General features: G+C 34.7%; 1 protein-coding gene across 1 annotated transcript in view; it reads left to right on the plus strand.

Annotated features, from left to right (window-relative positions):
- The window catches only part of SLC12A2 (solute carrier family 12 member 2), a 109,461-nt gene that overhangs the window by 19,703 nt on the left and 61,765 nt on the right, over positions 1-27,993 (plus strand). The window contains exons 2-7 of the mRNA XM_068535801.1: positions 8,537-8,656; positions 9,900-9,975; positions 10,285-10,380; positions 24,500-24,639; positions 26,339-26,449; positions 27,027-27,135. Coding sequence (XP_068391902.1) covers positions 8,537-8,656; positions 9,900-9,975; positions 10,285-10,380; positions 24,500-24,639; positions 26,339-26,449; positions 27,027-27,135 — 652 coding nt within the window. The remainder of the gene's footprint in view (positions 1-8,536; positions 8,657-9,899; positions 9,976-10,284; positions 10,381-24,499; positions 24,640-26,338; positions 26,450-27,026; positions 27,136-27,993) is intronic.

A 27,993-nucleotide genomic window follows, 5' to 3' on the forward strand; every position in this document is an offset into this window, starting at 1 on the left:
ACTTGTGACCTTTTTGGTAGTTGTAATTAACAGAAATTTTTAGCATTTAGATGATATGATCTGCCAGAATAATTTGAAATCGGATAACTTGAATGAGGGTAGACAGTTCTGTATATTTAAAAATTTCTCTGTTTTCTACCATAGCTACTACCCTGTACATAGCATCTTCTAAATAAGTAGTTGTTAAATGCATGCAAAATTTTATAAGCTATTATCTGCCCCCCCGACATTGTTTTCCAGTTCAGGTAGTTTTTTTTTTTTCTATTGCTTAAGATTATTTGGTAAGGTTGATTTACTGTGTAAAAAGTAACATCAGTTGTGATTGGGATCCAAATTTTATTTCATAGATCAAAATGCTAGGATGCAGTGTAGTTCCCTAGTCTTCATTTGGCAGGGTAAATGATGGTTTGACGCATATTTTGTGGCAGCCAGAAAATGATTAGCCAGTGCATATAATTTTGTCATATTGAAAAAATAAAGCCATCTCATATTATATCCTATCTTTATTCCTTTGCAGCTTTCGTCATCTTCAATAATTTTAGCTTTGTTTTTTTATGTAAACGAATACCTTATCTTACACAATCCTCACATTAACTATGTAAGTTAATGTATTAGTTTAATAACCACTTTCTAGTTGCAGAGATAATGCTAATAGAAAATTTTGTTTTCCTATGGACTTCCCTGGTGGTGCAGTGGTTAAGAATCTGCTTGCCAATGCAGGGGACACAGGTTCAAGCCCTGGTCCAGGAAGATCCCACATTCCGTGGAACAACTAAGCCCGTGTGCCACAACTACTGAGCCTGCACTCTAGAGCCCGCGAGCCACAACTGCTGAGCCCACGTGCCTAGAGCCTGTGCTCTGCAACAAGAGAGGTCACCACAATGAGAAGCCAGTGCACCACAACGAAGAGTAGCCCCTGCTCGCCACAACTAGAGAAAGCTCGCACGCAGCAACAAAGACTCAACACAGCCAAAAAGAAAAAAAAGGAAAAAAAAATTTTTGTTTCTCTAAATAAATGAACCTTAACACAGAAGCATGGATTCATAATGGATCCATAAAACATGACCAAGATTTAATGCAAGATATGTTTCAGAGATGCAGTGTGGGGACAAAAGGAGGAGTACCCTTAGTTGCAAGAGGAGTTAAGGGATGCTCACTGGCATGGGTTTTGGTCCTCCGTATGACATGGAGGACCTTTTTATAACATTCATAAAAAATGAATATATTTGGGTTTGAGCTTCCCAGAAGGTGCCACAGGAGCAGCATTGACTGGGTACTGAGAGCAGGTACAGCCTCAGGGAAAATGCTGCCTTTGCTCTAATAGGGTCAACTGAGTATGTAATCTTGTTCTTGTTGAGAAGTGGCTGGGCATTGAAAAGCCAGGCCATCTAGGAATAATTTTCCTACTAATCCTTTTGAAATGTGTAACTGTGAGTCACCCTCTTACATTTCTAACATGGCACTGAAACTTAAATTGCTGTATTATAATCAAGCTGTATCAGTTGGCTTGATAGTCAAGCCCAAGAAACCTCAGCTGCTCTGTGTGGCTGTAACACATTGATCTTTATTTACAGTCTTGAGACTCCAAGGAAATGGTACAGGTGGGCAGGGATTATTATCTCCATTTTACAGATTAGGAAACTGTCACAGAGAGGCTGTGACATGAAAAGAGGTATCAACGGTTTTGTTTTTTTTTTTTTTTTTGACTGGATTAAACAACTAATAGAGGCTTCTTGGTATAGTAGAAAATGCCCTAGATAGAAGATAGAAAACCTACCTGTCATCTCTAGCCTCTACTATAAAAATACCAACTCTGGGAGGGCTGAAAAGTCCCTAGCATGGTTCTTGATAAAACTGATTAATAAATATTTGTTTAATGAATGAGTGGAAGGATGTGGTTGTGGTTTATGCTCAGAAACTGCTTTTTGCAACTGTAGAATCTTCAAGTAACAGAAAAATATCAGAAGTTATTTTAAGGGACTGGAACATTTCCCTCTTCAAAAAGTGTCCATATTTGAGCATCCTTAAGTCCACCTGGAAACAATATTGTAGCAGCCATAGACCTAAAGAGATAGTTTGGTACAGCTTTGCTCAGTTGTTCTTTAAAGCACCAGTAAACCAAAATAAAAGCCCAAACATTTTCCCCTCCTCCCAAATTTTAAAAAATTATGTAGGTTACTGTCTTTTGCCTACTATGGCCTGAAATTGCTGAGCTAAGATACTTTTGCCAAGTCTTTACTAGTTTAACTGTAAAAAGAATAAATTTGTATAAAAATGAATATATTTGGTAATAGGCTTTGCCAGAAATGTGTTTTATTATATTCTAACTGTATTCAAAAGTTGCACTGTCTAGACAGTCTTGATTTTTCTTTGTACAATGACAACCACCTTTATTCAACTTTGGAAAAAACATGATCATAAATCATTCTGAGCACTGCACAATCATCTTTCATGGGTATTAACATCCTTGTCCAGTGATGTCGCAAAGGCCATCTACACTACTTTGTATACTTGAGATGATAGTCTTGTGGACTTAGTAACTGGGATGTCTGAAGAAAGAAAATAACTGCCATTTTAGTGTAATGTGTACCTAAAGCATTTATCAATGAAAAGTGTGTTGGTGTGCCCATGATGAGGATGTACACAGAAGACAATACTGTACTCTAGGTTACAGAGCCAGTGAAAGCAGTGTTAAGATTTCTAATTGTAATTTTTTAAAAGCTTGGGTAAATATTTTTTCCTAAAGCTTTATTGTTGTTCATCACTTTAAAAAGAAATCTGTCTTCATCCTAGGTTGTCTCTAAAATACTGAAGAAAATTCTGGTGTTAGGGAAGAAACAATAGCTTGAATTTTTAAGAATTTTTTTACTGAGAAATCATCAGTGAGCCTAGCCTTTGTGTTTCAGTTGTATTTTTTTTTTAGGTCAAGCAGAGTATGAGTTATGACCTTTGATATGTAAAGGGTAATTTAAATCAGTGAATTCAAAACAAGTTAATTTTTGGATATTGGAAACTGAAAAACTAAAATTTTAAGACGTGTATTGCAGAATAAATCTAAAATCAATTTACATTATAAAGGATTTTAATTATTAAGAACTTTATTTTTTTGATGGAAAGTTTTTTTTTTAATTTTATTTAAGAAGTTTTTATATTGGAGCATAGTTGATTAACAATGTTGTGTTAGTTTCAGGCATATAGCACAGTGATCCAGTTATACATGTATCTATTCTTTTCAAATTCATTTCCCATTTATGTTACTACAGAATATTGATCAGTGTTCCTTGTGCTATACAGTAGGTCCTTGTTGGTTATCTGTTTTAAATATAGCAGGGTGTACAAGTCACTCCCACACTTCCAATCCATCCCTCCCCTCTCCCCTTCCCCCCGCCCCCACCGGTAACCATAAGTTCGTTCTCTAAGTCTATGAGTCTAGAATGTACCATCTTTCTGATCAGATACCTTTTTTGATATTTAAGTGTCCACTGAAACCTTTAAGAATTAAAAACTAATCCAAAAAAGAGAAAACTGTTTCCCTCTCCTTTTCATTTAGAGGAAAGTTGTTTGTAGTACACTGACAATTTCTTTTTTCTTATTTGGTAAGAATTGGAGTAGTAAAAGTAATGAACTATAAAAGTGGCAACATCAGTATTTTACACACAGGGCTGATATTGAGAGGGGAGGTCTGATCTGGAAAAGTATGGGAGCTGTCACTTATTACTTATCACATACAGATGGTGTTTAAAGCTACAGGTTTGGTGAGATGACCATAGGAGAAACAGAGAGTGAAAGAGATGGGTCTAAGACCAAGTATTGAATGGACTCTTACCATTTAACTGCTGGCTGGAAGAGGCTAAAAGAGTGTGGTATTTCAAAAAAAGTTTGAAGAAAGAGGGAGTTGTCAACAGTATCATGAGCTGTTTCAAAAGTCCTTTGAGACAGGGACTAAAAACTGTACATTAGATTTATTAGATTTGGTAGCAGAGAAGTCCTTGGATGTCTTAAAACTGTTCCAGTGTTGCGGCATGGTGAAGCCAGGTTGGTGTGCCTTGTTGAATGTGGGGTAGTATTTCAGCACGTTTGGCTGGACATTTGGAGGTGGGGTGTGTGGTGTGCAGCAAAAAGATAACTATGGTTAGAGGACAAAGAATGATCAAGTTGAGGTAGAAATTTGAATATACAAGGGAGAGTATCCACAGTGCAGAAATTCTCCTTTTCTCTACTCCCTGCAAAGAAATAAATGACCATGGAAACCAGAGTTCCCTTTCATTCTTTTATTTTCTGTATTCTCAGAAAAATGCTCAGCTACTCAGGTGTTCTTTCCCTAAGTTTCTCTTTTCATTCTTTTTCCATAGCTTCACCCACTAGCTCTTTATCCCTGGCCCCTCTCCTAATTTCCAGTCATGAATTTTTTAACAGCCTGGTGGAACTCTAATTGTTTCATGGCTCCTCAAATTCAGTATGTCCAACTGAATTAATCATTTTCTTTTTAGACTGATATAATTTATTAGTATCTCTATTTGTTTCATTAAGAAATCCTTCCAGTTACTGAGGGTCTACCTCTCTGTGTTTTCCATTGATTCCTCTGTTTCTTCCTCTCTTCCCCACTCTTGTTCTCATGCCCAGTCTTTTTTTTTTTTAGTTTATTTTTGGCTGCATTGGGTCTTTCTTGCTGCGCGCGGGCTTTCTCTAGTGGTGGCAAGCAGGGGCTACTCTTCGTTGCGGTGCACGGGCTTCTCATTGCGGTAGCTTCTCTTGTTGCGGAGCATGGGCTCTACGCGCGTGGGCTTCAGTAGTTGTGGCTCGCGAGCCTCTAGAGCGCAGGCTAAGTAGTTGTGGCACACGGGCTTAGTTGTTCCGCGGCATGTGGGATCTTCCCATACCAGGGCTCGAACCCGTGTGCCCTGCGTTGGCAGGCGGATTCTTAACTACTGCGCCACCAGCGAAGTCCCTCATGCCCAGTCTTAATCCTTGCTTTGTACACTCAGATTCACAGTGCTACTTTTTGAAAGATTATTTCCCCAGATAAATTTAAATTAGTTTGTTCCACCTCATTTAATATGGTGTTATCCAAAAACTCATGTTGTTATTTTTGACATTGTATTCATTATGTGAAAAACAGTAAAAAACACAAACCCATTATTTCTCTGAAAATGGTAGGTAGATTGAAGATTTTATTTTTGTACTTTTCTATCAGTATAATTTATAGTTCATAATTGTATATGTGAAATTTTCCTGGTAATAAGATTTGTATACAATATTTTGTGTGTGTGTGTTTGTGTGTGTAGACAAAATGCCATACTCAACAATTTCCTTATTTCTCTGAAACTAATGTACTTATAGAAACAAAATGTATTCTACCTTGGTTTCCTGTTATTTCAGGAAATAAATAATAATTATAAACCCAATTTTATTTTACTTAAATCTATTGATTGAAATATAAAAAATAACATATTCAATTGATTTTAATTTTTGAATTGTATTTTAAAGATAAATAACACTTTTTAAAATAGGGCTGTTGGAACATGGTAAGGAAGTTAAACTTAAATTTTATTTGGATTCATCTTTGTTTTAAAATATGTTATACACGCAGAAAAATCTTACTGTGTTTTTTGAATATAGTTGTTCATAGTATAGTGGAAACTGGTATAATTATTGCTAGATCTTCAACTTTCAGGTGGAATTCTAATAAATACAGCAAAAATTTTAAGACGCCTGCCTGCTTCTGAATTATTAAAAAGACACGCACATCAGAATTTAGCCTTGGAGAAAGTAGCCTATTAAGTACACACATCTTCAGTTTTCTTTTAATAGAGATGGGAATAGAAATATCTCTCTGTGTGTAATTATAGGCATTGCATTTTTTTGTGTATTATTATAGGCATTATATTTTCTTGTAATACTTGCAGGTTATATAATATTTTATGTTATTTTATAACTGAAGAGCACCAAATATCCTAGAGTGAAATCTAAGGAACTTCTGTCTGCTTTAAAGTTGATTGAGTTAATAGGCAAACATTTTTGTTCTGGCTTTATTTGAATAATTGAACAGTTGAGCCATCAATTCTCTTTTTTTTCTTTTTTGGGGGCAGCGTTGGGGGAATTCATCAGTGATGTCCTACTGTATAGAACATAAACAACAGTGGACGTAAAGCCAAAGTGGGTTGCTGAGCTACACAGGCCCCTGGTTACATTTTTTCCTGTTTGTACGTATTTCTAACACATTTAACTATTACTGGTTTCCATGTGTATACCAAATTCTAAGCACGAAAGAGGGATAAAAATAGACACATGGACTAAAATGAGGAGTGACAGTCTGCAGACGGATACAAAAGAAGAGGTGGGAAAGACGACCAGAAATAGTCATTGCAAAAAGTATTTCATGGCCCAGCAATTCTTCTAGGTATATACCCAAGATAAATGAAAAACACATGTCTACACAAAAACTTGTGCACAGATATTCACAGCAGCATTATTCATAATAGCTAAAATGTAGAATAGGCCCAAATGTTCATCAGCTGATGAACAGATTTTAAAATGGGGTATATCCATACAACAGAATATTATTTGGCAATAAAAAAGAGTGATATGTACTATAACATGGATGAACCTTGAAAATGTTATGCTAAGGAAAAGAAGCCATACACAAAGGCCACATGTTGTATGATTGCATTATTCCATTTATATGAAATATCAGAAGAGCAAATCCATAGAGATAGAAAGTCAGTAAGTAATTGCCAGGAGCTTCAGAAAAGCAGAAATGGGGAGTGACTGCTCATGGGCGTGGAGCTTCTTTTGGGATGATGGAAATGTTCTAAAATTGACTGTGGTGATAATTGTACAACTTTGTGAATATACTAAAAATCATTGAAATACGCACTTTAAATGGGTGAGTATGTGAATAAGAGCTCAATAAGGCTGTTTTAAAAAGTATAGAAGATTGGGGTGATTACAGAATTTTTATGAAGTGTTTTATATGCCATAAGCCTGGGGCATCCTTTTTAAAGTACAGTAATCATTTGATACAGTAGACAGTAGTTATGAAACTGTGCTGTAAGGGAAATTATTATGATTTATTTCTCTTAGGATCTGTTTTGTAAAGTTTGTGAACTATCAGAATTAGTCAACATTAAAGTTCATTTTTAAGTTCTTAGTAATCTTAAAATGAGTTATTTTCCATGTATTTCATGTAGTTGAAGTTATAGCTTTGTCTTTTAGTGTAAACGTGGAGATTAGTTTAAAATTTGATTATTTAAAAGAGCCTAGGCAAAATAATTTCAAAAAATACACCTAAAGAATTTACTGCATCTAACTTATTATACTGTTTCTTCTATTGCTTAAAAATCTAAGAATTTGCAGTAGGTACATTATAAAAATATGGAATATAAGAGCTGATCTAGGTTGATAGCACTTTGAAAAGCCATATAGCAATAATGCATTAAGAGAATTAAATGAGTCTACTTGGCTAACAGAAGTCAAAGAAAAAAAGGAAGTTTGGATCATTACATAGTTTTTTCTCTGTTGTAACACAGAACTTGCTGCAGCTCATTTCTATGAAAAAAATTATATTCAGAATTCAGTAGAGGGTATAACCACTGAAAATGCTTTCTTAAAAAAGTAGGATATCTAGATCACAGTGTTCAGGATTAAATGATAATTAATTTAGTTGGCTCTTTTTCATTTAAAGAATGAATGTTTGAAATATAGCTGTACTTTGTTCCCTGCTGTTGAGATATGGGTAGAGGAAGAACTATGGGGCTAGTGTTAGGGACAGGATTCTAGATCTAGAACATTTTCTATTTCCCAACACCCTTCCACCCTTCATGATCTGTTTAAGGCACTGCCACTGGTTTGGAAGTTTGTCATGTGCCTTGGGTGTGTTGGGACTGAACAAAAGTTGAGAGCCATGGAGAGAAGGAGAGAGAGAATGTAAAGAAGAAAAACTAAGAATTATAGAATCAGACATGAAACATAAAAGCCTTAGAAGGAAACACTAGTTGTGAAAATGCATTGTGTCAACCAGTTCACATCTGAATCTGAGAAGAATTAGAAAGGAAAGAATGAAGAGTGCTGAGTGACTGAACTCAGGAGTGAGTAAAGGCAGGAGTTAGGGGTGAATCTTGGGATCCACGGAGTCCTGCTGTCAGGGACTATAAAGGGAAAACTGTTCACTGGTGACGAAGAGGAGTTTTATATTGTGAACACTGAAAGTCCAGATAGGGGAAGGGTGGCATCCAGGCAATATAAAGTTGTGGCTGGAGAGACAAGGTCTGAATTGACTGACCTGGTTAGCCTATACTTAGCAAATAGTATTCTTTGTGTTCTCCAGATACCACCAAAATGTAATTAAAATTTTAAATTATTAAAATGGGTTTCATGATAATTAAATTTTTAAAACTCTCAATCCTCAGGTAAAATATTCAGAAAGCCTTGATTCTTGTAAATACACTAAGTGTATTTAGTGGTGTTTGTTTTTATCAGGTGATTTTTAAATTTTAAATAATTCTTAAGCATAATTCACATTTCCTCTTATAACCAGGAACCTTTTGAGGATGGCTTTGCAAACGGGGAAGAAAGTACACCAACCCGAGAGGCTGTGGTCACGTATACCGCGGAAAGTAAAGGAGTTGTGAAGTTTGGCTGGATCAAGGGTGTGCTAGTATGTACCTATAGACTTAATTTTAGAGTTATACATTTCTGTTTATTATACAATCTTCCTAATATCATCATTCTCGAGATAATGCTTTCTCTTTTTTAAACTGTTTTATCTGATTGTTATGGAGGACCACATTAATAACTTGTACCTCCTTTCCTTGTGGGTATTAAATTCAGTAAAGTGAATATATTTATTAATTTAATCAAATTATATTTGATTACTTCTAAGTTATATTTTATAACCTCTTCTGAATCTCACATATTGTCACTTTTCAAAAATTAAGTATGAAGCTATTAAATTGATGAGAGCAACACAATCAAGAAAGCTGGGCAGGTAATACAGCTGAAATATGCCTGCTTCCTTTCCTGCTACCGTATTGTCTTTTGAAGAGAAATGTATAGATGTTAACAAGCAACAGAATAAAGGAGAAATAAGTGTTGAGATCACTTCAGTAGACAGGTTTAGGTGATTAAGGTTCAGATTTACTGTGTTTACTGGGTCTTTTTCTGTGTTTGAATAGGCACTAAGGATCTGACTGGAGTAGAGAGTCTCACTGGGACTTTGGAAGCACTAATTTAGAGTTGTATTGACATTTAGGGGAGAAGTAGAGGGAAACATCCCAGTTCTAGTAGTGATTTTATTGTCTAATCAGTAGAGTGTATTTTAAGCTCTGAGTTGTATTGTTTGCCTATTCTTAGATTTTACTATTTTGGAAGACTATATTCTATGTACGAGCATAGTAAATAAAAGTAAAAATAAATTGAGGATGCTGTCTTACAAAGAGTAGGTTTTCGAAAGATGTGTGAACAGTTGGCATTTTGTGTTGACAAGATATTACATAATACTTAAATCCACTGTAGAAATCATGAAGTGAAGACGTTATAAAAGAATAAGTAAAAAACTGACTTGCATTGATAAGGGGGAACATAAACTCCTTTTTTTAGGGCTGAAGTCTTAAAATATTCCTTGTGCCTTTCTTGTTCTTTTGCTTCTGCTGCTTCAGATAAATGTGTGTGTATAAAGTACATACACACACATATACTCATATATTACCTTATACTTATACTTTAATTAGCTCACATTTAAGCTCTCAATAAAGCTCTTTAAAAACAACTGTTAAAGGGTGGGATAAGAGATTTGCAAGGACCTTCTATAGTTTAAAATGTATGTTATCCTACTATTGGCTAGTTTAGCATTTACTGTGTATTTAATTACTTTTCATCTGTGACTTGGCCTCTTTTTCTAGGTACGATGTATGTTAAACATTTGGGGAGTAATGCTCTTTATTAGATTGTCATGGATTGTGGGTCAAGCTGGAATAGGTAAGTGAAGTGACATACTGCTTGATTCATTTGAGAATGAATAGGGAAAGTGGCTGTGTGCATGTGTAGTCTCTGAACCTCATAAAATTCAAGCAGTTGGAATCATTCTACATTATGTTCTCCTTTGTATCAGACTGTTGTCTTAATGTCACTTTTTTCATAATTCTGATTTGATCTAATATGAGATAAAAGTAACATAATTTATAGGTTATAATGTAAATTCAGTATACTTAGACTAACCAGTTCTAGATGTGGCAGGTTTAAATGAGAGTGTAAGTATTCTCAAGTCTCTTTTCTTTTTCGCTAAAGGTCTGTCAGTCCTTGTAATAATAATGGCCACTGTTGTGACAACTATCACAGGATTGTCTACTTCGGCAATAGCTACTAATGGATTTGTACGAGGAGGTAAATTCAGTCTTTTTACATCATCAGCATTGGATTACTGACACTAAATAAATTGAGATTTAAAAATATCTCTAATTATTTTTTACCTTAAAGAAGCAACATATCAGGTTCTATATAGGCAAGAAAGTTTCTATCAAGTACTTTTTAACTAATATTTTGAATATAAAATTTTAAATTCCATACACAAACATGTATGCTTCAGATTGTTCAGGGTGTTCAGTGTGTTTGGTAGCAAGAATGGAGCTTCTAACTAGGTTTCTTCTCCACCAAGGCACCCCTTGTTGCCTTCTCCCAGGCTTCAGCCCTTGGATCAGTGGTGTGCATCCTGCATTTGGTCAGTACTGTACAGGTGTAACCTCATTCTTCCCCACTGAAGGAAACTTAGGCAGAGTTCTTTCCTCATGGTCTAATAGCTTGTGTGAGTTACACCTGGGACTCTGAATCCATGCCCTCAACTCTAGCTCTCTTCTCTGGGTACCCTGAGGCCTATTTTATTGGAGCCCACAAGACCTGCCTTGTGAGGTTTTACTCTCCCCAGGGAGAACACCCAGGACACCAGGATAATGGCCTTGGGACCCCTGAGAACAAGAAGAAAAGAAATCCATTTTCCAAACAAAAACTCATCATTCAGCTGGAGTGAGGAGAAGATCCTAAGAGAAAGAAGAGAAAATGTATACCAGCTCCTGTAAATTTATCATAGCAGATCAACTGAGAAAAGAATCTACCTGTTCCATCTGCCTCAACTATTTTGCAGATCTGTATTTGACATTATATACATGCAATTTCTGCTTTTTCTGCATTAGTACTTGGAGAAAGAGAGAACCAGATTGAGCTTTTCATTTTTCCCCAGTCATCTTCATATTTTTTTATATACCAGAGGATTCAGATCACTACGGCCCTCAGGGAAGCTGGTAGCTCACATCTATAGTTACGACTGTGCTGAGCATGCATGACTGCTGGCTGAAGGTTTATATGTACCTGAATCCGGGTTGAGCAAATTGGGGTCCAAGATGTGCTTATGTCCAACAATTAATCAGACAGTGCTGAGAGATTCTTGGTTTCTTGTGTAAGTGGATGCCCCGTGCTTCATTTCATTCTGCTGCTATTGGGGAATGGACATCGGAGGAGAAATGGGATGGTGTGTTAGGTATTTGAGAGGATCAGCAAATCATCATAAAATTTCTCCTTGTCTTCAGCCCTTCAAATCTAGGTTGTAAGCCTCAAGGGGAGTGGGGCATGGACCCACTGTCGGCACAAACCCCATTCTGTTCTCTGTGTGAGTGCAAACTTAAGGAAAGTATAGATTTTCCTGCATTGTGACTAAAAAGCCATTTCATGTTTCAATACTACCAGTAGTTTTCATATATTTTTATGAATACCTCAGAGACTTGTATCTAGTCTTCTGTCCTGGACACCAAGGAAGTATGAGAATATGGAGTACATGAAGATGTGTCCCAGCAAAGTACCACATGTTGCAGTTTTGCCTGAGTTCCCTCAAAATGATAGTTCACAAAGTAACTAACTATAGAGAAAAAAAAAATTGGATTATACAATTTGGAATTCTTCTGTTATCATTTGTTCATAAATGACAAAGTAAATACATTTGCTGAAATAATGAAACCTATAGAAAAAGAGAAAGCTATTAATTTAAAGAAATGACCAAATGCTTTGAAGCTTTGCTAGAAGGCATTCATGTTTCACTTAGATCAGTTAGTGATGTTAGAAAGCTGGCTGATCCTTTATAGAATAATAAATGAGCTGCATCATCTGCAGTGAAAGTTCCTGGAGATTCTTGCAATAAATGTAAACCCCTGTGTCTCCTCTCCTTCTGCTTCATAGACTTGGAGACCCCTAACAGGATTTATTTTGGTTTCTTGGAAAAACAGTATTTCCACAAAGGAGAGAGTAGATATAGGTATAAAACTGGTGAGATTACATTGTTTTCTGTATGCGTGGTTCTAAATTGAAAGTATCAGTATGACTCACACATTTTATCCCAAAAGTCTATATTTCTTAGCTCTGTCCACAAAAATCACCTGTAACAAATGACCAACCCAGTATCAGTGAACACCCTTAGTGCCCACATTGTGTATTTCCATTCAAAGGAACCAGGGAACCTTGGAGAAAGCATTGATTCCAGATCTGGATAGGAAATATACTAGAGAAGTCTAGACATCTTTTCACATCAAAAAGTAAAGAGGGTAACAAAGCCTACTTGTTTCATGTCAAAAGGACCAAGGAGCCAACTTGAAACTAGCACAGACTTAAATTTGGATAGAACAACAATACTACTACTAATAGTAACTGATTTAAATGAAAACATAAAATCCCTAGGTTCACAGACATCACACACACACAAAAATCTCATTTTCACCTTTGAAGAATGCTAGAGAACTAACTTATTTTGAAAATTGATAAAGAATCTAGTGTAAATCAGGTTTTCTGAGTGAAAACTCCTTACCTGAACTCATTGTAAGCAAAAAATTGATGAGAGATTTATCCTTTGTGTAATTATTCTACAAAATAAGTGAAGAAGAAAAGGGACTATTCCAACTTTGTAAATGCTTTACTTAATAAGACTACCTGTGAAATATGGAATATGAATCACATCATGCCTATAGCTTCAGGAAGCATAGAGTATTCAGGGGATAGAGGAACTTACTAAATGACACTATAGGATGACGACAGCAAATGCCAGACTAGGAATCTCTCTGGAACAAGGAATCCTTGTTCAGTAAAATCTTCCAAGGAGCAAAAAATAAAGAGAGGGAATTACAGTTTAAAACAAACTTTAAGAGACTTAATGTATAGATGCAGTTTATTTGCTGTTCTTCACAATAAGCTTTTTATCTTTTAGTAGTATGGGACCAAGGGTGCCTGCATTGGATGCCCTCTAGCCCAACCACTGAGGACTTAATTTGACTTCCTTCCTTGAAAGGGCTGCGTAAGAGGAGAGCAGTAGAGCTAGAGCTATCTGGAGGGTCAGGGTGCAAAGACTTAGAGATAGGAGAAATGGAGGAATACTACGGGAACAGAGATGTCTGGAGACCCATCTTAATTTTCTGTGGACTGAAAGTTGACTATTAAGGGCATTAACAAGGAAGTATTTTACCCAAAATGTTGCTGAGAGGTTGTGGCTGCTCTCTTTACTAATTTCTGTCTGAAGAGCCCTTTTTTAAACTTGAGTGTGTAGTTATTAATATAGAGAACTATTTTGAGGTAGTGCTTGACATTTTAATTTGTTTTATTTATCTTGACTCTTAACTGAATTGTGGCATGTATTTTTATTAACACTGAATAATAATTTATTCTTGTTTTGTGAGGTATGTACTTCCAACCCCATGTAAGTGTGTGAAATGTGTACTTTTCCTAGTGTTGGGTGATTTATGCCGCAGCTATTTAATGTTACTAAATAGCCTTAACGTTGGCTTTAACAGTACATTTTAGAGATTAAACAGGTACCAATCTAGAAAAGTGTAGTTTTTTAAAAAATATAAATTAACTGTCAACTTGTGAACAAATGTAATAGTGTCCAATTATGAAGTCTAGGATAAAAATAATATGGAAACATTCAGGGTTTCTGGAAGAAAAATTCTAAACTTAGAAAATACAAGATTGTGAGTCTCAGTCTTGATTAGACTATAGTAATACGGGGGGTTACTATTTAAAGCTACTGGTGGCAGGTTAGAGAACCATCCCCTAGGTCCTCTGCCTCTACAGAATAAAACGAGCACCAGCAACTAGCTGATGGAGTCACTGGCATACTCCCTGCCCTAGCAGACACATTCAGGCTCTACAGATTATTGCACCTTGGAGCCCAGAGCTCTTTCCTGTTCTGCAAATCCTCCCAGTGTCCTTGAGATCTTGGATTTTACAGAATTTCCTTGGACCGTGTGCAACAGGTTCTGCAACTTAGATGGCGCTGGCCAGCAGCCACTGTCACTCAGGTCTGCATTTCCTAGATTTCACAGACCAGAGTCTCTTCTGTTCTCAGATAATTAACCTCTGAATATCAACTCATCTATGAAATAGAGGACAACCACAGACAACCTTTCATAAGATGGAAATGTAAATTCTGCTTTTGGATTATAGTGTATTATATGAACTGAGCAATAGAAGGGAACAGTTCTTCAAACACTTTCTGGTTTGGAGTATTAAAAACAGAGGTCAGTACACTTTCACATAAAAGCCCAGGCTACATCAAATTTGTGATGGGCAGTTCTGAGAATCTAAAGTCAATAGAAATCTGCATAAGTGACTAAGATCAAATTTTTATATTCCTTGTATTTCAGTCAATCAACAGATAATTGTTGAGCACTTTGTGTCAGGCACTGGTTTTGTAACAATGCAAGCCAGACAAGACCCTATTTTCTTGGGGCTTATGTTCAGATAATAGGGACAGTTATTTTTTTAGATCTAACTGCTAGGCATGGTACCATGGTCTTTGACATACATTGTCTGATGTCATACAACATTGATGTTGCATTATGCAAAAATGAAACATACTTTTTTTTAAACAAAATTAAATTTTATGCAAATTCTACTGGTAAATCTTTTAAAAATGTCTGCAATATGTCAGAATTACCTTCACATACTGGTATCTTTTTCTTTTCTCTGAAATAATTGACCTCCTCACTTTTGTATATAGGTAAAGCCAAACCATTGGAAGTGAGGAAAAACTAACGCTTTTTACATCTTGTGACAGAAAGTACTCTCTGTATTGGTAAAAAATCAGATTATCATTGATTGTCAGATTTTTTTGTTTAGCCCATTGTATAACTTTATCAGTTCCTATCATTACCAACCAAGGAGTTGTAAATTAGATTTCAGCTCTGTAGTTCTTTCCTTTTATTGCTAATTTATTTCAAATTGTAGTTTTTCAGATCAGTGAAATGTTTGAAGAAGCTGTAAAAAGCAGTTCTATAACAGTTGGGACTTCCCTGGCGGTCCACTGGTTAGGACTCCTTACTTCCACTGGTTCAATTCCTGGTTGGGGAACTAAGATCCCACATGCCATGTGGCCAAAAAAAAAAAAAAAAAAAAAAAAAAAAAAGAATAAAAGCAGTTCTATAACTGTTGTATTATGAGTTATTAGACTTAAACATAACATTGTGTTTTCAGTTCAGTAAAGCACTACTTATGCACCACAAGTAACTCAAACGTGAATCTGGCAAGTAATTGTAAATAATTTGGCTTGGGTTTTCTCTTTGACTCATTTGGTGACCTTTCAATTTTGCCAGTCTTTAATGATTAAAAATACTTTAACTTGGTTCCCGAATTGTCTGCTGCAGAATTAGAGCTACATGTCTTTGATTTTAAAGTTTAACGTATTCAAGTGATCAGTCACAATGATAACATAGTACCAAATTATGGTCTGAAGATTACATGTTTGTCACTTCGCCTTTTCCTGTTTGGCTTCGTAATGGCAATGGAATAGAGGAAATTTACTGAATGTTAACAGGCAGATTCCTTATTGTGTGTTTGTTAACCAGGGTATTAGGATATATTTCCTAGAACAATAACTAAAATGGATGTTGAATCCGTTTGGATCCATCGTCACCCCATAGCATTCCTAAAGTTGTTCCTCAGAATTTTATACAAGGTGTCTTTGAATAAACTGTTAAGTGAGTGTACAGAAGTAGGTAGCTTACCGCTCTGACAAATAAAGGATTCTGGAGTGTTTGCTAATCTTACCAGATGAACTCTGAACAGTAATTGCTGAATAGTTTTCTTTCTATACTCAAATCTTTTGCCCAGTGTTTTGGAGGATATTTATTGAGTTTATTTTATTGTGGTTTCTTACTATTGAGTTTTGAGTTCTTTATATATTTTGTATACAAGACCTTTGTTGGTATATGATTTGCATTTTACCTTGTATCGTGTATGTATTAGTCTGGGTTCTCCAGAGAAACAGAACCAATAGGAAGTGTACATAGGTAGAAAGAATTATTTATATGTAAATCTCAGCCCAACACCCTCACAGAAACATCTAGAATAATGTTTGACCACATATCTGGGCTCCAGGGCCCAGCCAGATTGACACATAAAATTAACCATCACATTGTCACTTCGCAAAACTGTTTAAAACTGGAGTTTATTACCTTTCAGACTTTATTAAATTTTAAATGTGTTCATTTTTCTACCTTGTAATTGTAGTTTGTATTTTAAATTGAATTGCCTTCAAGCTACTCTTTGAAAGAAATTCATTTTGATAGAAAATGTGTGTCAAAGTTTGGTTTTGTTCAGAGATTGTTACCCACAACCTTGAGTCACTGAGGATGTCCTAGACCACATGCTTGCTGTGATTTTTCAGCATCACAATGGACAGTAAGATTTGTTGTCCAACTTTTGTCTAAGAGTGAGCATTAGTTACAATAAATGAAGATGAAATAGTCCAAAAGAAATTAACTTGGAGTTAAACAGGTTTGTTAGTGTTTCTAAAAATTCAAATATTTTTCACATTAATATGAAACATTTAGTCTATCTTAGCACATAGAGCCATGTGGTGCTAAATTGAGCCATGTGTGATTTATTTTTATTTTTATTGAGATATAATTGACATACAGCACTGTACAAGTTTATAGGGCATAAAATGACTTGACTTATATATATTTTAATAATTACCACATTGTTTAGTGAACATCCATCATCTGTTATAGATACCAAAGGGAAAAATTTTTTTTCTTTGTGATGAGAACTTTTAAGAGCCACATGTGGTTTAAGAAATGTCTGTTTTGTGGCATAGTTATTAGACAAACATCCAGAGTCCCTGGTCAAAATTTAGTAAATACTGCTCCTACCTTCCTGCGTATAGTTGTTTGGGTTTTTTATCTTTGTGCATATTACTTTAAAGGTTCTATGTAGTTTGAGTTGAAGTCAGTTGTTGTGAGTATTCGTGAAAGCTGTATCTGATAATGCCCCTTTCCACAAATCTTCTTTTGAAGTCTAACATATGATTACTTCCTGCTATCTCATTTTGACTATGGTACAATTTAAAAAATGTTAGTTGTTGACAGTTGATTTATAGCTTATTAAATAAGCATTACTGAAGTAAAATTCCCATGTAGTGAAATGCACAGATTTTAAGTTTACAGTTCTGTGAGTTTTCATAAGCATGTAAACCTGCGTAACATCTAGCTCAATCAAAATACGGAATATTTCCATCACACTGGAAAGTTTCTTGACAATCAGTTCCTCACTGGTAGCCCAGGCTGGATTATATAGAAGGTACTCTTTTTATGTCTCATCTCTTTCACCTAACATAATGTTTTTGGAATACATCCATTTTAGTAGTTTGTTCATTTTTGTTACTGTGTAGTATTTATTCCCTTTTATCACTATAATATTTGTAATAGTAAAAAATGTGTTTATTTAGTGCCTATTGATGGACATTTGGGCTATTTTTTAGTATGAGGTTATTATGAATACGCTGACATGAACATTCTTGTACAAGTCTTTGTGGTTTTGTATGTTTTTGTTCATTTTGGGACACTACCTAGGAATGACTTCTTGATTCATGGGGTAGGTATACTTTTCATTTATAAGAAACTGCCAAGTGATTTTCCACAGTGGTCGTACCATTTTATACTCCCATCAGCAACATATGAGACTGCCAGTTTTTCCACATTCTTGCCAACACTTGTTACAGCTTTCTAATTATAGCTGTGTTTACGGAGGTTTAATAGTGTCTTACCGCCACTGCATTTCCCTGATGATTAATGATGATGATGATAAGCATCTTTTCATGTGCTTGTGACCACTTGTATATCTCATCTTGTAATATATTCATATCTTTGGCCAGTTTTTAAAGTGGGTTATCTTTTTGTTTCTGATTTGGAGGAGTTTTAAAAAATATATTCTGGATACAAGTCTTATGTCTAACATGTATTGTGTATATTTTTCCTAGTGTGTGACTTGCATCATCTTTTTTTATCGTTTTCTAAATCATGTCTTTTGAAGAGGAAACGTTTACCATTTTGAGGAAGCCCAGATTCTCAGATTTATTTATCTATCTATTTATATTATTTATTGACCAGTGCTTTTATTGTTCTGTCTTGAAATCTTTGCTTATCCCAAGGTCGTGATGATATTTCCCTGTGTTTTCCCTTAGAATCTTTATAGTTTGTTTTTAGATTTTTAACTATGAATAGCCTCACATTATGTGAGACAGAGATTGTGCTTCTCTCCCCTACTCTTATCCCCCCCATATAGATAGCCACTTCTTCCAGCACCATTTGTCAACCAACTATCTATTCCATGTTGAATTAGTTTTGGTACTGTTGTTGAAAAATCAGCTTTCTGTGTATTGTCTGTATTGTATCCTGTTCCACTGATTTGTTTGTTTATTCTCTTATGCCAGTTATTCTAAGACTACCCTGTTTTGATTGCTTAGCTTTATAAGTCCTAAGTCTTTCAACTCTGTTCTTTTTCTAAATTGTTTTGGCTTTTCTAGGTTCTTTGTATTTCCATATAAATTTTTGAATTAGCAATATCAATTTCTACAAAAACAAAAAGCCTTGCTGGGGCTTTGGAATTTCACTCTTAAAAAATCTTTTTGGGAAGAATGGTCATGTTAACAATATTGAATCTTCCAATCTCTAAACATGCTATATCTCTCCATTTATTTAGATCTTTGGTTCTCTCAGTAGTGTTGTATATTTTCAGTATACAGGTCTTGCATGTTTGCAGGTCAAACCATCAGTCATGTTTTTCATCTGGTAAATGGTATTTGTAAATTTCATTTTTCATTTTTTTTTATGATTGTGTATAGAAATGCAATAGACTTGCATATCTTGGTTCTCTATTCTGTGACTTTGCGAAACATAAACAGTCATGTCATCTGTGAACAGAGATGGTTTATACTCTTTCTTTCCAATCTTTAGTATTTTCCTCTCTCCCTCTTTCTCTCCCTCTCTTTTTTCACACTGTTCAATTAGGTAGGACCTCCAATACCATGGTGAATAGAAGTGGTGAGAATAAACATCCTTGCCTGTTCCCAGTTTTAGAGGGATTGAGTTCAATATATCACTATTAAGATGTTAACTATGGAGTTTTGGAAGATGTCATTTGTCAGATTGAGACAGTTCTATTTCTAAATTGCTGACAGTGTTTATTATGAATGGATGTTGAATTTTGTCATGATTTTTCTACATCTGTTGAAATGGTTATATGGGTTTCTTCTCTTATTCTGTTATTATCACAAATGATATGATATTTTGAATCTTAATAACCTAGCATTTGTGGCATAAACCCCACAAAGATCGAAGATATATTTGGTCAAAGATATTATGCTTTCTGCTACTTTTTACTTGCTAACATTTTGTTAAAGATTTTTGAACCTATGATCATGAGGAATATTTGTCTAAAATTTTCTTTTTTTTGTAATAAACTTTGTCAGGTTTTGGTGTTAGGATTATGCTCAACTCGTAAGGGGTGTTGGCTAGTATTCCTTCATCCTCAGTTTTCTGAAACAGTTTTTGTAAAATTGATCTTATTTCTTCCTCAACAGTGGAGCTACCTGTGCCTATGGTTGTGTGTGTGTGTGTGTGTGTGTGTGTGTGTGTGTGTGTGTATTACAAATTTAATTTCTTTGATAGCTATAGGATTATTTCAGTTTACTGTTCTTGTTATAGTTTTGGCAGATTTTTCAGGCAGTTTGCCTGTTTTGGCCTTATTGATTTTTCTTTATTGTTTTCTGCATCAGTGGTTTTAACTCTTTATTATTTTTTTATACTTTAGGTTTACTTACTTTTTTCTGCTTTCTTAACGTAGAAGCTTAGATCATTGATTTCACCTTATTTATTTATTTTTAATTGAAGTTTCATTTTTTTAATATAAGAATTTAAAACTATAAATTTCCCTGTAATTCCTGCTTTAGATCTATCCCACTAATTTTGATATGTTTTCTTTTCATTATCATTCAATTCAAAATGCTTTTTAATTTCCCTGTGGTTTATTCTTTTACTAGTGGGTTACTTAAAAGTGTGTTGCATAATTTAGAAATATTTAGGGGAAGTCCATACATTTAATTTAACACTGTTGTGGTCAGTAATACTGTCTCATTTCAATTCTTTGAAATTTATAGTACTTATTTTATGGCCAGTAATCATATGGCTCTTGATTAACCTAGTCAGTGTTTTGGTTGTTGATTTGAAATCTAGTGAGAGCTTCAGGGGCATGTGTCCGCAAATCAATGTGTAGTAATAATGGAAGCCAGTGTATATAGTATTGTCACTACTTAAGTATCTCTTGTACCTGACTCATTGATGTCTTCTACACTCAGGAGACAGGGCATTTTATGGCCAAATTATGAGAGTCCATGAGGATATTTTTTCCATATTGACTTCCCATGTTTGCTTGAGCAGTAGATTTTTTGTAAATACAATAGTTATTTTTTCTGTTGTTGCCTCTTAATTCATCATAATTTTTTTCATACTCTTCAGCTTATTCAATGATAATAAAAAGGCTAATTTAATTATACCTACTGTACCGAGTAAGCACACAAGTCAGAGAGACCTGAGTTTAAGCCTACTTCTTCCCTTACTATTTGCATGACCTTGGTCAAGTTATTTAACTTCTCTAAGCTTTAATTTTCATATATGTAAATGGGAATGATAATAGTACAGTTGTCCCTTGAACAACACATAGGTTAGAGGTGCTGATGACCCCTGTGCAGTCGAAAATCCATGTATAACTTTGAAGTCCCCCAAAACTTAACTAATAGACTGTTGACCAGAAGTCTTGCAGATAACATAAACCGTCAATTAACACATATTTTGTATATATGTATTATATACTGTATTCTTACAATAAAGTAAGCTAGAGAAAATAAAATGTTATTAAGAAAATCCTAGGGAGGAAAAGGTACATTTACAGTACTGTACTGATCCCATAAGTTTTACATCATCTGTTTGCAAGATGTATCATCTGTCACTACCTACATCAATATTGTCTTATACGATACAAAACAGTGTGTAGTGTATGTTACACATATTACTAACACTAGAGATAAATATGAAAAGATTCACTTTGCTGTACACCTGAAACTAACACAAGATTGTAAATCAGCTATCCTCCAACAAAAAATTTTTTTTAAATATGAGAAATTAAAAAAACATTAAAAAAAGAGAGGCTAATGTGAAAAAAGAAATTTGTATTTATTTACAGGTATAACAATTCATACATTGATAACAAAGAGGCAGCAATATGATTGCTTTATTGTAACCCAGTATAATGATACGATTGTGTCAGGATAGCCTAGCCTATACACTGAGTGAATCATTGTACAATTTTTATGCCATATAACAGTACAGTCATATTCATAATACAGTATTGTAAACATTGTAACATTTTTAAAAAAACACTTATCTGTGATGATAGTCAGTTTCTCTAATTAGGAGGGGTGGGGGGAAATGTGGCACATACTGAACGGTAATTAATTCTCTGAGAGCAAAGTTACATAAAACACTAAGAAAATTAACACATTAATTTTATATTAAATATCACTCAACTCATACCTATGTAAGGATAGACTGGTATCCACATATATTTTATGCCTTCATGACATATGTAACCTTGTCTTAATCTTTTCAATATTTCTATGCTGTGTGATTCATCTGTGAGTTTTTTCAAATTGTTGCAAATCTCCAAAAACTTTTTCAATATATTTGTTGAAAAACATCCACGTATAAGTGGACCTGCACAGTGCAAACCTGTGTCGTTCAAGAGTCAATTGTACTTGCTAGAATTAAGTTAAAAGTTTAATAAAATTTAAATTTAATAAAAATTTTAATTTAAGATACCACTCTATGCTAGTAAATAGACGAGTCTTTCAGAGTAGTAGATCTTTTATACTATCTATTTTGTTACTAAAGAAAAAAAGGGGGAGAAAGCTGCTCTTAAAACTGGTTACCTCTAGGATGCAGCAATGGAAGTGAGAATAAATAGGGCAGAGTACTTTCTGCTTTTCATCAGGAATTTAAAGTATAGGACGATACTTCATGTGTAACTTTTTATTCTTAAAAAAAATAAAAATCTTTTAAAAAGTAATGAAACTGGGTCCTAGATTTTAAGTTTAGGTATCCCAATTGGTAGAAGATTTTTAAATAGTTCTGAAATGTCAGAATTTGTTACTTATATTCATTTCCCTTCCCATTATCTTTATTCATATAAAGAATATTCATATTTCCCTTCCCATTTATCTTTACCCACGTTAAATGCCCCTTAAGATAGATATTTTGGGGGGGGGGGCTTCCCTGGTGGTGCAGTGGCTAAGAATCCGCCTGCCAATGCAGGGGACACGGGTTTGAGCCCTGGTCCGGGAAGATCCCACATGCCGCAGAGCAGCTAAGCCCGTGCACCACAACTACTGAGCCTGCGCTCTAGAGTCCACGAGCCACAACTACTGAGCCCACGTGCCACAACTACTGAAGCCCACGCGCCTAGAGCCTGTGCTCCGCAACAAGAGAAGTCACCGCGATGAGAAGCCCCCATACCACAACGAAGAGTAGCCCCCGCTCGCGGCAACTAGACAAAAGCCTTTGCACGGCAACAAAGGCCCAGTGCAGCCAAAATAAAATTAAATTAAATAAATAAATTTAAAAAAGAAGATATATTTTTTTAGTAATAGATTTGAAATTTCATAAAATCAAAACTTTAAACACATAACAAATGAATTCCGTGCTTTTATAGGCTCTCTTGGTGATATTTCTCATTCTAAAGTTTGTATTGTCAACTATTGAAACACGTGAATGGTTGACTGATTTCAATTAACCTTTTATTGTGACTTAATTTTCTTATTTATAAAATCGGGATAGATAATACTTTTCTTAATTCATTATTGGTATTGGGATTAAATGAAATAATTTACATGAATTTTGAAAACATGTTTGTTAAATGTAGTCTGTGATTAATTATATTCCAGGGATTTTCCTTGTGATTAATTAAAATTGTCATTATATGAGTCCATTAGAATTTTTAGTGTTCAGAAAGATTTGGGGGAAATTTTTAAGTCATTTCATCTCATAAAAAAAAATGAGACTAATACTAAATGGTCAGGTTGCAATTCTTTTTCTTCAGAATTTTCAAGATGATAAAAATTATTAATTAGTAAAGTGAATTACTAAGGAAGTTTTGGTGGATAGGTTTAAAGTACATAATATTTTGAGAAACTTGATAAAAATTAACTACAAAACCTATTACAGATATTTCCAAAATAAAGTTTGCACATTTAGTACTTCATTAAATTGTAGAATCTGTTGTTGCATTTGTCTTCATTATACTGGGAAAGCAGTAGAAATAAATATTAAGCTGTTTAATGGCATTTCATTATATGGTCTTAAGAATAAATACTTCATCAGTGTCTAGAAAATGTATATAACTTATTGTAACTTCATTATTATTAAAACTAAGTTTTGATTATGACCTAGAGGCCAGAAGTAAATTAGAATTTTAGGAGAGCTCTTAGTGACTTCAACTAAGCATTAGACTGACTCAAAATCATCATACTGATTTGTTTTTTAAGTTAGAAAAATACTTGCTTCATATAGCTTATTTAATGTCTTTGTCTACTCTGCCATTTAGGCAGGATTTATTAGAATACGAACTATTAATATATCTGTTAAGGGTGCCAGTATGTGCTATTCTTTAAGTTTCTTGTGATACTTTCTTTTTTGCCTTAGTATTCACGTTACCAGCAAATTACCACACTAATTTAAGTAACTGGAATCATGTCGATTGTGAATTTAAATGTTACATTAAGATTAAAAATAGTACTTAGAAAATCATTGGGAAATGATCTTGGTGTCTCTGAATATGAGGAAGAGGCTGTTACCCATTTTAATCTAAGTTTTAGAAGAGAAAGAGATTTAAATAGCAGGATGATTTTATATTTAACATGAGGAGAATTCTCTGGATGTTCAGAACTGTTATGAATGAAGTGGGTTGTAAAGAATTCTTTCTGGGTGTTTCTTCCTAAAAATATGCTCACCCACTTGCCTGTGAGTTTAACTGCTGTGTTCACTGGTGGCATGTGCTTTGTGAACTCTTTTGTAATTAAAAGGATTGACATTTTAAATTCTCACATTAGTACTTTTGGTGTGTTTTTTTTCCTTTTCTTTAGGAGGAGCATATTATTTAATATCTAGAAGTCTAGGGCCAGAATTTGGCGGTGCAATTGGCCTGATCTTCGCTTTTGCCAATGCTGTTGCAGTTGCTATGTATGTGGTTGGATTTGCCGAAACTGTGGTGGAGTTGCTTAAGGTAATTCACCTTTTTCCAGTCATTTGTTTCCCAAATCTTTATTGAGGGTTTATGTGCCACTTACCATGTAAGATGCTAGGAAAGCAGCAAGGAACATGAAACTCGCCTTTCAAGACATTTAGTTATGGGAGATAGACAAAAAAATTTATTATAGAGTGTCAGAAATGGCTAACTGTAGGGGGACGTGGGAACACGAGGGGGATGACTTAGTATACCATCCAGGAGTGGGGTGTCAGAGGAGTGTCAAGGCAGGGTTTTCCAAGGAAGGGAGTCTAGCCATTAGCAGGCAGATAGGAGGGGTAAAGTATGGTATGAGGGGAGTAGGGAAGAAAAGGAAACAGACCTAGAAGGAGTAGAGTATGGTATGTTAAAACAGGAAAAAAGAAAAACGGAATATTTCAGTATGGCTGGAGCACTAAGTGGCAAGAGATGTAAGATGAGAGGGAGAAAAAAGGATCATGCCAGGAAGGGTTTTATTTGTTGTTAAATTTGGATCTTATCTTGACTGGAGTTGGGGATCCATGATAATCAGACTTGGGGCCTAAAGAAATATCTGACCACAGTATAGAGAATGTATTTGAGGGATCACAACTGGAGATGGAGACCATTTAAAAGGTTGTTGTAGCTGTCCTGAGAGAGGAGATGGCAGCTAATATTAAACCAGTGACCAGTGAGGCTGGAGAGATGTGGGTGTATTTGAGAGATTTTCAAAAAGTTGAGTAAGTGGACTTGATGAATGAGATGTGGGAAATTAGAGAAAGAGAAAGGAAGATTTAGATGGATGGTAATGCCATTTACTGTGAGAGAGAATGCAGAACATTTTCGTTTTGGATGTCTAATTTGGTATATCTAAGTAGAGCTGGCCAGAACGTGGTTGATAATATTGCTCTGGAGTTGAGAAGAGAACTTGTTTGAAAAGAGTAATTAGTATGTGTGTAGTTAAAGCAGTACAAGTGAAATAGGATTCAATATTATTAAATGAGAGGAACCTTGAGTGACACCTGTAGTTGTTCATGTTAGGTTGTAACCGTTCATCTACTGTAGTACGTGGTATGTTAGGAGTGTGACATCTGAAAGGACTGACTCTTGCATTGGCATTGACCTTAGCTGTGTAGGCCAAAGAGACAGAGCAAAGGAAGTAAGAAAGCAATGTAATCATTAAGAATTCATATTCATTCATTGTTTAATTTAGTATATGTTTTTGATGTCATTGATATTTAGCCACAAATAATTTTGCTCTTAGAATGGAGTGGTGTGATTTGGACAGCTGCATGATAGTGTGTTCATCTCTTTTCCTTATGCAACATAAGAGACCATTAAAAGAATGAGCTCACTAACCACAATGAATGCAAAATATATTTCAGCTTTGTAACTTTAAAAAATCCTGTTAGTACTACTTAGTCATATTATGATTTTTTTCCTTGCTTGTTAGCAATTCTTTCTTATATTTGAGTCTGTATAAAATACAGCAGTGTTAATAATTTGATCATATTTTTGATGTCTTCAGTTGCTTGAATGATACCTTAATAGTAAACAGTAATTCATTCCTTTTCCCTAGGTCTCTCTATTCATTCCTTAAGTAGGCATTTATTCAACTTCTACATATGAGGCACTGTGATAGTTCTAAAACTTTTAAAAAGAATTGAAGAATTTATCTGAACTAACTAATGCTGCTCATCCTATTATTTTCTTTTTGTAGGAACATTCCATACTTATGATAGATGAAATCAATGATATCCGAATTATTGGAGCCATTACAGTGGTGATCCTTTTAGGTATCTCAGTAGCTGGAATGGAGTGGGAGGCAAAAGTAAGTAGTGATATCATTGGAACAGCTGTAAATGTTGAATGTACAAACTTTTAGACCTTGTGTTTTAGGAATGTTCTAAGGTGTAGTAATATTTTCAGATTTTGAAGGTTCCTGAGTGGCCATTTTCAAAGAAGTTCACGTATAAGGTCATTTTCTATTTGGCGACATAGGGAGGATTTGGAGATAACAGTCATTTTAAGAGGTAATCAGAGTACGTGGGAAAAAAAAGAATTATAGGGTATGTCAGAGGGATTTAGTAAAGGTAATATAAGTACTGTGATTTTTTTTTTTTCTATATTTTTAAAGTTTGTGTTATTTGTTAGCAGGACATGCACATCTTTAATTCATTTCAGAAATATATGGCCTGATCCTACTTTTGCTATTCATTTTGGATAGTTCTTTAAAGATTGTTCATTTAACAAAAATTTATTAAGCGCCTGGTTTGTGCTTGGCATTGTGTGAGGCACCAGGGAAACAAGACAGAAGCTTTCCCTCATGGAAGTTATATTCTAGTGGAACTGAATTAATGTATAGACATGATATATTTGATTTTGATTTTTAACGTTTAAAATTTCAGGCTCAGATTGTTCTTTTGGTGATTCTACTACTTGCTATTGCTGATTTCGTCATAGGAACATTTATCCCATTGGAGAGCAAGAAACCCAAAGGTTTCTTTGGTTATAAGTGTAAGTAAGAAAGATAGAATGTTTTTTTAAAGGTGCATATTATAGCATTCCAGTGTTAAATAAATTTAGTACATTTTACATAGTTTGTAATGTAATTGAGTTTGGTGTAGTGACTAACAGTAATTGACAGTCCAGTTTAGTTTGGTTCCTCTATGTTTGTTGTGTAATTGGAGTAAAAAAAATCACTTTTATTTACATCTTTCATTTCTGATTACTAGCAACAAAAGGTGATAGAATGTAGAGAAATCAGTGCTACTGAGGAAAAGTGCTTTTGTTCTCTTCTCATTTGGAGAATTTGTTACTGAAATTGTAAGTTTTGTTCTAACATCACTTTTTCATTCTTTTAGTTGTATTTAAACACAACAATCTAAAGGTGCCTAAGACTGTGAAAGCAACTAGAAATATTAGTTTCTTGGTACAATTGCAACATAAGTTTTTCTACAGTTTACATTCTTAATTGTGTGAGAATTTTCCAGTTTTTATCTTCCATAACCTCTTTCATTCTGCATGTAATTTTCACTACAGGTGAAATTTACTTGTCAGTTATTGTTTCCTAAAGTGTCTTTCTGCATCTCCTCTTCTCCCCACTCCCTCCATTGAGCAGCCGTTCTGAACCTATCTCTGCAAGGTAGAATGGAAGCCAGAAAGAATAGTTGCAGTAGCATCAGAGGTGCTTATCACCTAGGGTAATAGGTGTGTCTGTCTTAAATTGACAAAAACTCCTTGTTTTGAAGCCCTAGAAGGAAAAGACTAGCTTCAGTTCTCCTGAGTTGTTTAGCCCAGAGCTACGCATACAGATTTGTGAAAAGATGCAGAATGTACAATAAATCAATGCACTTCTTCCTTCAGAAAGTCTTA

Source organism: Eschrichtius robustus, chromosome 2, assembly GCF_028021215.1.
Source record: "Eschrichtius robustus isolate mEscRob2 chromosome 2, mEscRob2.pri, whole genome shotgun sequence".
Lineage (NCBI taxonomy): Eukaryota > Metazoa > Chordata > Mammalia > Artiodactyla > Eschrichtiidae > Eschrichtius > Eschrichtius robustus.